General features: G+C 38.6%; 1 protein-coding gene across 7 annotated transcripts in view; it reads right to left on the bottom strand.

The window, feature by feature from the left end:
- Positions 1–14898, bottom strand: part of SDCBP (syndecan binding protein) — a 31695-nt gene that overhangs the window by 2790 nt on the left and 14007 nt on the right. For 5 of the 7 annotated variants that reach the window (XM_010346042.2, XM_003935516.3, XM_010346041.2 and 2 more), the window contains 5 exons: positions 10798–10876; positions 8876–8985; positions 4099–4260; positions 2133–2308; positions 294–465 (listed from right to left, as the gene is read on the bottom strand). In XM_010346042.2, coding sequence (XP_010344344.1) covers positions 294–465; positions 2133–2308; positions 4099–4260; positions 8876–8985; positions 10798–10876 — 699 coding nt within the window. The remainder of the gene's footprint in view (positions 1–293; positions 466–2132; positions 2309–4098; positions 4261–8875; positions 8986–10797; positions 10877–14898) is intronic. The other 2 variants (XM_010346043.2, XM_010346044.2) reach the window with 1 other exon arrangement.

The following is a 14898-nucleotide window of genomic DNA, read 5'->3' as shown; positions in this document are numbered from 1 at the left end:
GTGTTGGGCAATCATTCATTTAGAATGGCATAAAAAATCTTTGGTAGCCATATTTCCACAGAATTCTAGCGTGAGGTACTTCTGAGATCATTTATTCCAGCCCTCTTGTTATAGGAACTGTAGTTCCGGATGACAGCCCAAATACTTTTGGTGACTGGGCAGAGCAAGAGCCCAGACCCTACATTCCCCATCTCCCACCTAAATCAATATAAAAATAGCACCATCTAAATATAATGAAGAGACTGACATTTTCTAAAACTGCAGCAGAACAAGCCATAAAGTCTGTTCCTTACCTTCAATCCAATGACATTCTGTCCATTGATTTCACAGATGTTATGTTCTGTGAGAAGACCATTTCTGGCTGCAGAGCTATCTTTCACTATGGATGTTATTTTTCCATTTTTAAAGATAAAACCAACATGTCCAGTGCTATCCTTATGCATGGTAATCGTCCGTTCAAAGGGCCTACAAACATAATGGGTTCAATTAAAAACTTAATTCTAAGGTAAACCTTTTAATGGATTTCATATTCCATAAATGTTGCCATATTGAATACCTTTATAATAAACACTGTTTCTAATAAGAGCAAGTTATGGCTCTGATTTTATACATTCACAAGAACATCTTTGTGTAAAAGGTTTTTTTAAAGTTTATTTATTATGGTTTGACTGACTAATCAACATTTCCTTCTTTTAAGTATCAAAGACAACTGCTTTATATGGTTTTATGAATTTTGAGACAGAGTCTTGCTCTGTCACCAGGTGCCAGGCTGGAGTGCAGTGGCATGATCTCGGCTCACCACAACCTCCACCTCCTGGGTTCAAGCAATTCTCCTGCCTCAGCCTCCCGAGTAGCTGGGACCACAGGCACGCGCCACCACGACCAGCTAATTTTTGTATTTTTTTAGTAGAGACAGGGTTTCACCATGGTCTCGATCTCTTGACCTCGTGATTCACCTGCCTCGGCCTCCCAAAGTGCTGGGATTACAGGCGTGAGCCACTGTGCCCGGCCGCTTTTTCTTTATAATTAGACTTTACAGCATTAAGAATGATACAGACTTAACTAAATCACAGTGGTAAAAATAATTTCTGTTTTTTAACTTTTGGTATTTTCTGGTGCCAAATCATTTTTAGGGACTATTTCTTTTATTTAAAACCTTTAAACTATTTCTCAAATCTTGATTTCGAAAATTTTATACATTGTTATATTTGAAAAGAAGAACTAGAGCCAGCATTAAGACTTACGTTCCTCAAGCCCCTTTGGAAAGGAAGGCATGCAGCTATTATTAAAAGGCATCCAACTGTCCTTCTAGAGCTGTTACACCAGTTACATTTGCTTGATTCTCTATAAACTCTGTTACCATGTTCTCATAAGGGTTTTTTGATGAACTTGTGTTTACATTATTAAATTCTGTTAGTACAACTTACTCTTTGAAACTGCTTTAGATAAAAAGTAAAAAGGACATTCATCTGAAACATTTACTAAATACCTAAACTGTATGAGAAACTGGAAACACAGAAAACAGAAGTTTCATTGAGAAGGAACAAAAACTCAAAAGCTTACTATAACGATGTGATATAGGTCCACCCTTAATTAGATATGGAGTAGACAAGAAAATAAATGAAGGGCCCTATTTCATGTGCTGTTTAAGTTCTAACTGAATGAGCTGCTAAATAGAATATTCCACGTTCTTGAAAACTACTAGTTCATAACTACCCGAAAGTTTTGGTATGGCTTTCAGAACTCCCACACTACTTAGAAGTTTGCATGGGCTCTGACCCTCACAATGAGGACTCAGCACTGTGTGTGAACACCCTAGGCTGGATGTATCTAAGCAGTTAAGTTGGAAAGTGAGCACAGAGATGCCTTGCTACTCAAGTTACTTCTCCAACATATATTTTTTTATTTTCTAGAGAGATTTGTCCTATAAACTCTGAAATAAGGTATATCGGAATGCTTTAAAAACAAACTATGTAAGACAAATCTGCACCACACAACTGCAAGACTATAAGGCTCATTAATAACATTTGATCATTTTCTGCAACAAAATAATATATTCACAGACTCTGAAAACCCCCCAAAATGCAAAACTAATCTTGAAGTTTAATTTGAACTGTTTGCTAACAGCTTACCTGTCACGAATGGTCATGGTAATCTTCTCTCCAAAAGCCTGTTTGAGCACCTTGTGCGCCTTATCAGAGCTCCACCCTGCACAGTTTTCACCATTGATCTGGAGTACTTGGTCCCCAAATCTCAGACCAACCAATGAGGCTGGAGAATTAGCCTGGACTAGCTGAACAAATATACCCTAGATAATAAGAAAGTAAGTTTTGTCATTTACCACTATTATGGTATGGTTCTAAAATGCTGGAAAATTAGGAAACAACTCTTTATGTTAAAAAAAAAAAAATCTACCTTGGTGATGAAAGAAAAAAAAGGAAAAACTATGAGTATAATATATCATTATCACCTCAAAAGAAACCGAAACATTTATCAAGGCAGTAACTCCAAAGAAGAAAGCAGAAAAGTGAGATTTCAATGGCAATTTCTATACCAAATCATAACCCACCTGACCAGCCACAACCCCTCTACCTTCAACTTGGAATACAAAACTAAGGAAAATAAAGGACAACTTTAATAAATGCAAGAATATATGAGTCTGATAGAATACCAAATTATCAGTACATAATCATTATATTTAGGGGAAAAGCAAGTCACATGTTAGAAAGTTTGGTGAGTTCTTTTACAGCTTCATAAATGACTGTTTAAGGTCATAATTCTACCTTTTGAGCTGAAGTGTTCCTTAACCCATTTGCTACACTGTGTAAAATCAGGTAAGATTAAAGTTTATTTGATAGCCTAAAAAGATGAGCATATTAAATCTACATGCACAGGCTTATAAAGAACACACTATGAAATAAATATAGAGAACACAAGTACTGTTAACCAGTAACTACACTTACATGGATATTTTTACTTATGTAAATCTCCATCAGAAATTGAACAAAATATAAATAGATAGGTATAAAAGAAGAATAAGACAGAATATAAGAGCATTTACAAGGCTAGAGCCTTCCTACAATCCTAAACTAGGTAAGACATTTCTATCACACGTCTGTTACATTGCAGAGTGATAAGCAAGAATTAGGCAGCACCCCATAAATGAACCAACGCGCTTGGCCAAGTGAACAAATCCACTCCAAGTGTTACCTACAGTGGGGCCAAGGGGGTCTATGAAAAGTATCTTTTCTCTTTAGACAGCAGAAAGAACACAAGAACAATCCTGGCATAAGGGGCAGCAGTATACTGTATTCCCTGCAGAGGAAAGCAGAAAGGGCAGCAAAGTCAGAGCATCCCAACCAAGCACACAAGATGTATTCTGAATAAGATATAAGTGAACAAGGCCATCGATGGCCTCAGCCCCCTGGGTGGGTAGGCGTGGTTGGGGCTTCCTGCCATGATCAGCCTTCTCCATTTCAGCGGTGCACTATGCTAGAGATGTATGACTGAAACTGAACCCAGTGAGGTAATGGCTAAAACTATATATTGGGGTGAAGATTCAGCATGTCCTTAACAATTCTAAATGGTTCCTGAGAGTTTCATATCTTCAGTATGGTAAGGTGAGAGGTAAAGTAATCATAAAGTCAAGTAATAGCTGCCCTAATTAGAAAAAAAACTTTTACTCAGAAAATGACATACTAAATTCAAATTTGAAGGGTGGAAATAACAGCAAAAACCATCTCACAAATACTGATTGGTTTTAAAATGCACACACATTGACATCAACTCTCACTGGTCAGTTTTGTCTTAACCTTCACATCTGCTCTATTTAATTGCCACAATTCTATACAAACTACATTATAATATATGTAGGCCAGTGAACTGCATTCCAGTTAGAGTACTCAGAAAAGAAAAACATCTTTCAAAGTAGTGTGGTCAGAAGTCCCAACTCTGCCTCTGTAAAATAGAACATCCCCAATTGAACAAAAGTTGTATATTTAAAATATTCTCAACTACAGATGCACCATTATAGTTAAAGCATTTCCATTTCAAATTATTTTCACATGAATCACTTATATAGGTATTAAAAATACTTACATTATCTATTGATTTAAGCCTGAGTCCAATTTTTCCATCTTGATCCTTACACAAAATGACTTCACGAATCCCTTGCTTAATTTCTGCTCTACGAATTCCAACATCATTACCAGTTACAGGAGCCACCATATAGTTCATACTGGAAGGTCTTGCTACCAACTGCTGACAAACCCATATACAATGTGTCAATATTTAGAAGCACTCTTCTTGAAAAAAAACAATGATAATTAACTGGAACATACTCAATTGTGGCTTTCCAAAAAGGAATCCACAAATAATTTCCTTCAGATAAAGTTTTACGTCTATGAAAATGGCACTGGCTCTATTACTAATTCTTCATTAACTTATTCCCACATATATCATCTCTAATAGATTCAATGATTCTCTGTTACCTTTTGAATTCACTGACATTTGGATGGTACATTGGCTTGTCTTCATCTCAAATGTATTATCTTTGAACTTAAAGACCACATGCTTTGAAACACATTTTCCAGAGGGTTGTTTTATATGTCATGATCTTTGACAACCTACTTATCCTTTCAGAATTTCCAAAAAAGGGGCAACCTTCTTAACCTCAGTGTTACTGAGAGGACTAAATGAAAAGTGCATGTTGTACGGACCTGGCACAAGTAAGACAGTCAACTATTATGTCTTCTCCCCTCTAATAACCATCTATAGATTAAGAAATCATAGGCAGGCCGGGCGCGGTGGCTCAAGCCTGTAATCCCAGCACTTTGGGAGGCCGAGGCAGGTGGATCACAAGGTCGAGAGATCGAGACCATCCTGGTCAACATGGTGAAACCCCATCTCTACTAAAAAATACAAAAAAAAAAAAAATTAGCTGGGCATGGTGGCACATGCCTGTAATCCCAGCTACTCAGGAGGCTGAGGCAGGAGAATTGCCTGAACCCAGGAGGCGGAGGTTGCGGTGAGCCGAGATCGCGCCATTGCACTCCAGCCTGGGTAACAAGAGGGAAACTCCGTCTCAAAAAAAAAAGAAAAAAAAAAAAAAGAAATCATAGGCATAAACCAGAATGCCCCAGAATACCTATATTAGGGACCTGTGTCAGGTACCATGCTTTAAGTTTTTAATTTTTTCAAGTTTTCCTGATCAAAATTGGTTTCTTATTTTAAGTGAAACCTTTCCCTAACCAAAAAGAAAATGGAATAATATCAGGCCATCAAAAAAAGGAAATCTTGACATTTGGACAGCGTGAATAAACCTAGAGAATATTATGCCAAGTGAAATAAACCAGACACAGAAAGACAAGTATTGTCTGGATCTCACTTATATATGAATCTGAAAAGAGTCAAACTCACACAAGTAGTTTTCCTCATTCTCTCCCCTGTCCACGTCAGGGGCTGAAGTGGGCAGGGGAAAGGATAAGGGAAATATTGGTCAAAGTGTACAGACTTTCAGTTTAGAGTACGTTCTAGAGATCTATGTACAGCACAGTAACTATAGTTAATAACACTGTACTGTATACTTGAAATTTGTTGAGAGTACCAAGTGTTTTCACCACACACCAAAAGAAATGGTAACTACGTGAGGTGACAGATACGTTAATAACCTTGACTCTGGTAATCATTTCACAGTGTGTGTGTGTGTGTGTGTGTGTGTGTGTGTGTGTGTGTGTATGTATCACTACATCAAGTTGTATTGAAATACACAGTTGAATATAAACAATTTTTATTTGTTTTTTTTTTTTTTTGAGACGGAGTTTCGCTCTTGTTACCCAGGCTGGAGTGCAATGGCGTGATCTCAGCTCACCGCAACCTCCGCCTCCTGGGCTCAGGCAATTCTCCTGCCTCAGCCTCCTGAGTAGCTGGGATTACACGCACGCGCCACCACACCCAGCTAGTTTTTTTGTATTTTTTTTTTAGCAGAGACGGGGTTTCACCATGTTGACCAGGATGGTCTCGATCTCTCGACCTCGTGATCCACCCGCCTCGGCCTCCCAAAGTGCTGGGATTACAGGCTTGAGCCACCGCGCCCGGCCAATTTTTATTTGTTAATTATACCTCAATAAAGCTGGGGAGGGGGGAGATCGAGATGGAACATGAAGAGAAAAAAAAAGTATGTGAAATGAAAAATTCACTAGATATGGAGAGTTAACAGAAATCTCCAGCAACAACTTAAAGTAATTTAAAATTAAAAAGAAGAAAAAGAAAAGGCAGTGGTGCACTGAAGAACCCTGGAGATTCAGACACAAAAAATGAAGGTTTAGGTCACCCTTCTAGGTATCAAGTTTTTTAAAAAAAGACCAGCTGAAGTATTGCCCAAGGGCAAAAGGATCTAAGCATCTATGTAGTGAACAAAGGAACTTCTAAATGTTAACTACAGCCTCATGAGCAGTTACTAAAATAAGAATCAGAGCAGCTATGACTCTTCTTTGTATCTGTATATTTTCTGTAAATACAGCAATTAATCTTTCTGTTCCTTTGTACCTCCTTTTACCTTTATGTATGAATTGTTGGCGGTGCTTAACTTTACACTTTAGCCTTTAAATTAAAAATATTCTGTTGGGAAAGTGAATACTTGAAGGGTAATTAATATCATACAGAAATCAACACCATGACCACTGCCCAGAGACAGCCACATTAACTGGTATCATCCCTTTCTGGAGAAAGGGTAAGAGCAACTTCATTTATATGGAGGGGTACATGTATTCATTTTGTACACCCCTGAGTTAAGACTGATCTTTATATTTTTAAAGATTGTAAACAAACAATAAGAAGAATATGTGATAAAGATCATAAGTGACCATGAAAGCCTAAGGTATTTATTATGGAACTCTATTATAAAGTTTGAACTTTGATTTTATGAAGAAGTGCATCTTTTAAGGAGAAAGTATAAAGTTGTTATTGTTGTCACATGCAATTCAAATATTTGTACGTGTGTGGACATACTGAGTAGTCAAGGGAAAAAGTGGTAACACATATTGAGCTACTGTTGATCAGCTCCAAATCTACCCTTCTAGACTCTACTTGGTGACACTGGGCCTAACTGTGCAAATTATATTTTCGTTTGTCAGTGACTGGAGTGAAAAGCACCTCGGTCCTTCCTGTGTGCTTCCTGTTCCTGTTAGCATTGTGTACGCCTGGCCCTTAACCCTGGCAGCAGCAGTTGGTTCCAGTCTGCAACTTTTTTTTTTTTTTTTTGAGACGGAGTTTCGCTCTTGTTACCCAGGCTGGAGTGCAATGGCGCGATCTCGGCTCACCGCAACCTCCGCCTCCTGGGTTCAGGCAATTCTCCTACCTCAGCCTCCTGAGTAGCTGGGATTACAGGCACGCGCCACCATGCCCAGCTGATTTTTTGTATTTTTAGTAGAGACGGGGTTTCACCATGTTAACCAGGATGGTCTCCATCTCTTGACCTCATGATCCACCCACCTCGGCCTCCCAAAGTGCTGGGATTACAGGCGTGAGCCACCGCGCCCGGCCCCCAGTCTGCCACTTTCACTGACACTCCCAGGACTGGCCTCATTACAATCCCTCAGAGGTACTAGTAGTGTCCCCTTGTCCAAGGTCTGAGTCCCAGCTCTGTGGGGCTCTTCCCTCAAGCTTCTAGGTTCTGCTAACTAATCTCTTCCCTGTGTTACTCCAGTCCTAGTAACACAGGACAGAAGCAGCTAGCTATTTGCAATTACATCTATGTCCGTTTATGTTTTCTCAATTTTTCAACCTCTTAAAAATCACCTCTGTTGAAATACCTCCTATTGTTTGTTTTCCCAGCTGCATCACCACTAAGGCAAGCAAGTTTTCAATAACTATTTGGTAAATACGTAAATGCCATGTACTGTAGACGCATTGGGATATGGCAACAGGGCAGCCACAGACCTCTCATGAAGTATTTAACTACGATTACAGTCAGCGGTACAAAGTGCTACGGTCATAGCAATAACCTCAATAAAAGGTTATCAGATCCACTATACACTAGAATCTGGGGTCTAATTACATGGAGCTTTGGATTTCAAAAAGAATGTTAAAAGATTAAGAGCAAAGGCCAGGTGCAGTGGCTCATGTCTGTAATCCCAGCACTTGGGGAGGCCGAGGCTGGTGGATCACCCGACGTCAGGAATTCAAGATCAGAGTGGCCAATGTGGCGAAACCCCATCTCTACTAAAAACACAAAAAATTAGCTGGCATGGTGGCATGCACCTGTAGTCCCAGGCTGTACTTGGGAGGCTGAGGCAGGAGAATAGCTTGAACCCGAGAGGTGGAGGTTGTAGTGAGCCAAGATTGTGCCACTGCACTCCAGCCTGGGTGACAGAGTGAGAATCCGTCTCAAAAAAAAAAAAAAGATTATGAGCAAAGATATGATAGACATGTATGTACATTTCAGAATGATTAGCAGCAGCTTAGGGCTGTCTGAAATAAGTTGCTACAGGAAATTTAAGAGAGTACTATAATAATGAAGGCTAGAAGTACAGAAACCCTCAATATGGTAATAGTAGGACTGGAATGGATAAAAAACAGATAAAATGAATATAAGAAACAAACAGAATCAATAGGATTTAGAAACTGACTAAATGCAGAAGACAAAGGAGAATGGACTATTAAAAGGTATCTGAATCTAAGTCCTAATAAACTCAAACAATGTAGCACAAAATAAAGTAGACTATGTAAGAAATGATATCCAAAGGAAGTCTAAAATTTCCGCCAAGTGAGGTTCAATGCTAGCTATATATTTGTGAGTTAGCCACAGAGAAGAGAGCTTATATTTACATATAAAGTATGGTTTTATATAATTCAAAATTAATTACACTATACATACCCCCTGAATTGGTGCACCAGAAACCATGGCCACATTTGAACGTACTTCTTCTTCATTTAAACTGAGGCCCATGTACTGAGAGAGCTCCGGATACAGTCTGGGATAGAGATCTAATAAGTAAATGAATGAATGAATAAATAAAAAAGCACTTACAGAATACACAAAATGAAAACTACTTTTATTATGGCCTTCTGCATATTAACGAAATTACATTTAAGTGATAAAATCTAGAATGAGTTTAAAGTAGCAATTTGGAGAGGCACCTCCCCATCTCTGTAATGATCAGAAATGGAAAATACAGAAAATGTTTAAAATTCTTTTTTTTTTTTGAGACAGAGTTTCGCTCTTGTTACCCAGGCTGGAGTGCAATGGCGCGATCTTGGCTCACTGCAACCTGCGCCTCCTGAGTTCAGGCAATTCTCCTGCCTCAGCCCCCTGAGTAGCTGGGATTACAGGCACGTGCCACCATGCCCAGCTAATTATTTTTAGTAGAGACGGGGTTTCACCATGTTGACCAGGATGGTCTCGATCTCTTGACCTCATGATCCACCTGCCTCAGCCTCCCAAAGTGCTGGGATTACAGGCGTGAGCCACCGCGCCCGGCCTAAAATTTTTAAAATATGAAGACATCTGAACTGAAACAACCAGAGATTCTTAAATATTCAAAAGTAGAAACAATTTTTCCAAATAAGCTATCGTGCCTTTCCTGTTTCCTAAATCTACTTGATTAGGAATTTAATAAGAATACCATTGATTCTCCAATTCAGAACTGACCACAATATCTATCTGTCAAGTCAGCTACTGATAACTCATTCTGCAAAAAGGACTATGGAATGATTCTTCTGAACAATTTTTTTGAAAGCTTGTACATTTATTTAGTGTCTTATTTTAATAATGTTAAGCACATTCCAATGAAATCCTGGAATTTTTTTTTTTTTTTTTGAGACCGAGTTTCACTCTTGTTACCCAGGCTGGAGTGCAATGGTGCAATCTCGGCTCACCGCAACCTCCACCTCCTGGGTTCAGGCAATTCTCCTGCCTCAGCCTCCTGAGTAGCTGGGATTACAGGCACGCACCACCATGCCCAGCTAATTTTTTGTATTTTTAGTAGAGATGGGGTTTCACCATGTTGACCAGGATAGTCTCGATCTCTTGACCTCGTGAGCCACCCTCCTTGGCCTCCCAAAATGCTGGGATTATAGGCTTGAGCCACCGTGCCCGGCGGAAATATTTTTAAATATTAACATTATTTCACTTATTAGTAGTTATATACTATTTCCAAAAGCTTTTTTTACATGAGACTTAAAGTGAATTATCTGTGACTTAAAATGAATTTTCTATGAGCACAATGTTATAAACTGAAAATGACAGGCCACAAAAACCTATTTAACACTCATTTTGTATCTTAAGTCACAGTATTTAGGAGCTTTGTCCTGAATCCTTCTGAACCTTGAAGAAAAAGGGACCAAAGACAGGATACAGAGAATGAATAAAGACCTCAGGATTTAGGAAGCTCCCCAAAGATGAGGTGGTTGGAAATTTCAGAGGCTCCCATAGGAAAGACAGAGGACAATTCGGAAAGTTCAACAGCAGCAGCATGGGGCAACTATAGTTTTTATATATGTGAATTCATAGATATAATTCATTCATAGATGAATCAGCCAGATGTTAGGGATTTATGAGTCAGGCTAAAATCAATTTTCATTAAACCATAAAATACATCCAAAGAGCCACAGTTCACTCTGTTGATTAGAAAAAGGGTTAGTTTTTAAAGTAAACTTTTTTCTTATTAATAACTACCACAGCTTAACCACTGATTTTATGCAGCTTGTCAAAAAAAAAAAAATCTTGGATTCTTCGTTTGAGCAAAGAAGACAACAATATTTCTGTTCACAGAGAATAAACTCAAAATATAAACCTACTTCCATCTTGAGAGATGGGAGCAGAAGCTTCGGACAAAATTGCCGGATTGGCAGGGTTTGCAGAAAAAGCTGTTTGAGCCTGAAAAAGAAAAGAAGAAAATTCTAACAATATGCCACACTTACTTTATATTCTTATACAATTTATAAGTTAAGTCCAATACTTCCAAAAAGAAACCAAAAAAATGAAGATTTATTTAACAAGGTTTAATTTCAAACACGTCAGCAATACATTTTTCAAAGGAAATCTGCAAATCAAAACTATATTTGATATTCTAAATACTTTTAAGGCTATCATATAAAAATTATAGAAGTACCATTCTACATGTCTTATAACCAGTATTTCATAGTGCTGCCACAAATAGTTTCAAGGTGCATTCTAAAATGAAAAATTTTATATTATCATTATTCTTTTACTAATTAGTCCAAGTAAAAATATTTTATTTGCATAAGAAAAAAGCTCAACCACATTTGTATAAAAAGTCACATATCAGAAAAACACCTAAAAAGCTAATACTTACGAAGCTGCTAATATTTAACATTTTAGCATGTCCCACTGAAATCTCTTTATCTTCATTGCAGGAAGTATAACAAGGAGTTTATGCTATATTAAGTACTTTTAAAATATCAGAAACTATGCAAATAATACACTTTGTCACTAACATAAATGGATGATGACAAGGTAATGTAATTTGTAACTATTAAACAAACTTGCCAAAATCACTCTGATAAGGTAAATATTTATCAGTACTACTCATGCTCAAGTATCCTCTTCTGAGGGCTGCCTTGATGGCCTATATCATATGATGTATCTCACTGATTGAAACACTTTATCCTTTACAATTAGATCTGACTTTCTCAAATAGCTATGTGGCATTAGAGACAAGTTTAATAATAAGTTGTATGACCAATCTCTAATTACCAAATTTTTACTTGTTGGAATGTATCATTTAAAAAAATGAAGTTCACAGTTGTATCTCAATCTAGCCCTAAAATCAATGTCAAGAATAGTCCTAAAGATGCTTACACATATGAAAGCTTAGTTTAAATAAGCTTACAAAAGCTATGAATGGTACTAAAATCATATATTCTGATATACTTGTTGAGTCATCCTTTAATATTTATTATTTCATAATTTGCTAAACATTCTACACTTAAAATACAACACAAAAATCTTTATTATTGCAAATAACAATCCACAAACTGAACATGGTTGAACTTTGAAAGTTCTTTCGCCACCTAAAAGGAGTTAGTGGCTTGTTGTATTACTTCTTGAATCATGTCCAAGAAAAAAAATACTGTGCAGCACTAAACAAATGAGCTGAAAAGACATGAAAAGACATGGAGGAAACTTAAGTGGTTATTACTAATTAAAAGAAACCAATCTCAAAAGGCTACATACTTTATAATTCCAACTATATGACATCTTGAAAAATGCAAAATGGGCCAGGCGCGGTGGCTCAAGCTTGTAATCCCAGCACTTTGGGAGGCCGAGGCGGGTGGATCACGAGGTCGAGAGATCGAGACCATCCTGGTCAACATGGTGAAACCCCGTCTCTACTAAAAATACAAAATATTAGCTGGGCACGGTGGCACGTGCCTGTAATCCCAGCTACTCAGGAGGCTGAGGCAGGAGAATTACCTGAACCCAGGAGGCGGAGGTTGCGGTGAGCCGAGATTGAGCCATTGCACTCCAGCCTGGGTTAACAAGGGCGAAACTCCGTCTCAAAAAAAAAAAAAAAAAAAAAAAAAAGAAAAATGCAAAATGTGGAGACAATAAAATATTAGGACAGGCATGGTGACTCAGGCCTTTAATCCCAGCACTTTGGGAAGCCCAAGCAGGAGAGCTGCTTGAGGTCTGGAATTCAAGACCAGCCTGGACAACATAGGAAAACCCCGTCTATACAAAAAAAATTTTTGGCCAGGCGCAGTGGCTCACATCTGTAATCCCAGCACTTTGGGAGGCCAAAGCAGGCGGATCACCTGAAGTCAAGAGTTCAAGACTAGACTAGCCAACATGGCAAAAACCCCATCTCTAGCTAAAATACAAAAATTAGCCAGACATGGTGGCAGGTGCCTGTAAATCCTAGCTACTGAGGAGGCTGAGGCAAGGAGAATTGTTTGAACCCAGAAGGCGGAGATAGCAGTGAGCCAAGATCACGCCACTGCACTCCAGCCTGGGTGACAAAGCAAGACTACATATCAAAATAAATAAATAAATAAATTTGGTAGGAGGCTTTGGCAGGAGGATAGAGGCTGCAGTGAACTATGATTGTACCACTGTACTCCACCCTGGGCAACACAGAGACATCCTGACTAAAAAAAATCACAAAAGCAAAAGCAAATTATTGGTTGCCAGGAGTTGCTGGAAGGGAAGGAAGAACAGGCATTAACAAAGGATTTTTGGAGCAGTCAAACTATTCTGTCTAATGCTACAATGGTATACAGTCATATGCTACATGGTCTGGTCAATGATGAACCACATATACAACAGTGGTCTCATGAGATTATAATGAAGCTCAAAAATTCTGACTGCCTACTGACATAATAGCTACTGCAACACAGAACAACTCATTACTTTGTGGTGATGCTGGTATAAATAAGCTTACTGTACTGCCAGTCATATAAAAGTGCAGCACCTACAATTATGCATGGTTCATAATTATTTGATAATAAATGACTGTTACTCATTTATGTCTTCCCTGTGTTATACATTTTATCTTACTTGTATATCCTTCTACTTGTAAAAAAAGTTAACTGGGCCAGGTATGGTGGCTTACATCTGTAATCCCAGCACTTTGGGAAGCTGAGGCAGGTGGATCACGAGGTCAAGAGATTGAGACCATCCTGGCCAACATGGTGAAACCTCATCTCTACCAAAAACACAAAAATTAGCTCAGCATGATGGCTCACGCCTGTAGTCCCAGCTACCTGGAAGGCTGAGACAGGAGAATCGCTTGAACCCGGGAGGCAGAGGTTGCAGTGAGCCAAGATCGAGCCACTGCACTCCAGCCTGGTGACAGAGTGAAACTCTGTTTAAAAAAAAAAAATTAACAGTCTCAGCAGGTCCTTCAGGAGTATTCCAAAAGGCACTGTTCTCATTGGAGATGAAAACTCCATGCATGTTACTGCTTCTGAAGATCTTTCAGTGGGGCAATGCAGAGGTGGAAGACAGTAATGATCCTGAACCTGTGCAGGCCTAGGCTAATATGAGTATGTGTCTTAGTTTTCAACTCACTCCCAAGTAATTTTTAAAAACTAAGAATTTAAAAAATAAGCTTATAGAATAAAGATATAAAGAGAAAACATTTTATACAGCTGTACAATGTGTTCGTGTTTTAAACTATGTTACAAGAGTAGGAAGTTAAAAAAATTAAGTTACAGGAAGCTAAGTTTAATTTATTATTTGAGAACAAAAGATTTTTTAATAGATTTAGTGCAGCCCAAGTGTTGAGTGCTGATGGAGTCCACAGCAGTATAATGTCCTGGGTCTCACATTCACCCACCACTCACTCACGGACTCACCCAGCGCAACTTCTAGTCCTGGGAGCTCCATTCATGATAAATGCCTTATATAGATGTACCATTTAAAATCTTTCACACCGTATTTTTCCCATTACCTCTTCTGTGTTTAGATACACAAATACTATTGTATAACAACAGCCTACAGTATTCAGTACAGTAACATGCTGTACAGGTTTGCAGCATAGGAACAACAGACTGTACCATATTGCCTAGATCTGTAATAGGCTATGCCATCTAGATTTGTGGAAGTACACTCTATCATGTTCGCACAACAAAACTGCCTAACGAGGCATTTCTCAGAACATAACCATCTTTTTTTTTTTTTTTTTTTTTTGAGACGGAGTTTCGCCCTTGTTACCCAGGCTGGAGTGCAATGGCGCGATCTCGGCTCACCGCAACCTCCGCCTCCTGGGCTCAGGCAATTCTCCTGCCTCAGCCTCCTGAGTAGCTGGGATTACAGGCACGTGCCACCATGCCCAGCTAATTTTTTGCACTTTTAGTAGAGACGGGGTTTCACCATGTTGACCAGGATGGTCTCGATCTCTCGACCTCGTGATCCACCCGCCTCGGCCTCCCAAA

Source organism: Saimiri boliviensis, chromosome 15, assembly GCF_048565385.1.
Source record: "Saimiri boliviensis isolate mSaiBol1 chromosome 15, mSaiBol1.pri, whole genome shotgun sequence".
In the NCBI taxonomy this organism is placed as follows: Eukaryota; Metazoa; Chordata; class Mammalia; order Primates; family Cebidae; genus Saimiri; species Saimiri boliviensis.
This window is presented reverse-complemented; position numbering and strand designations above follow the sequence as displayed.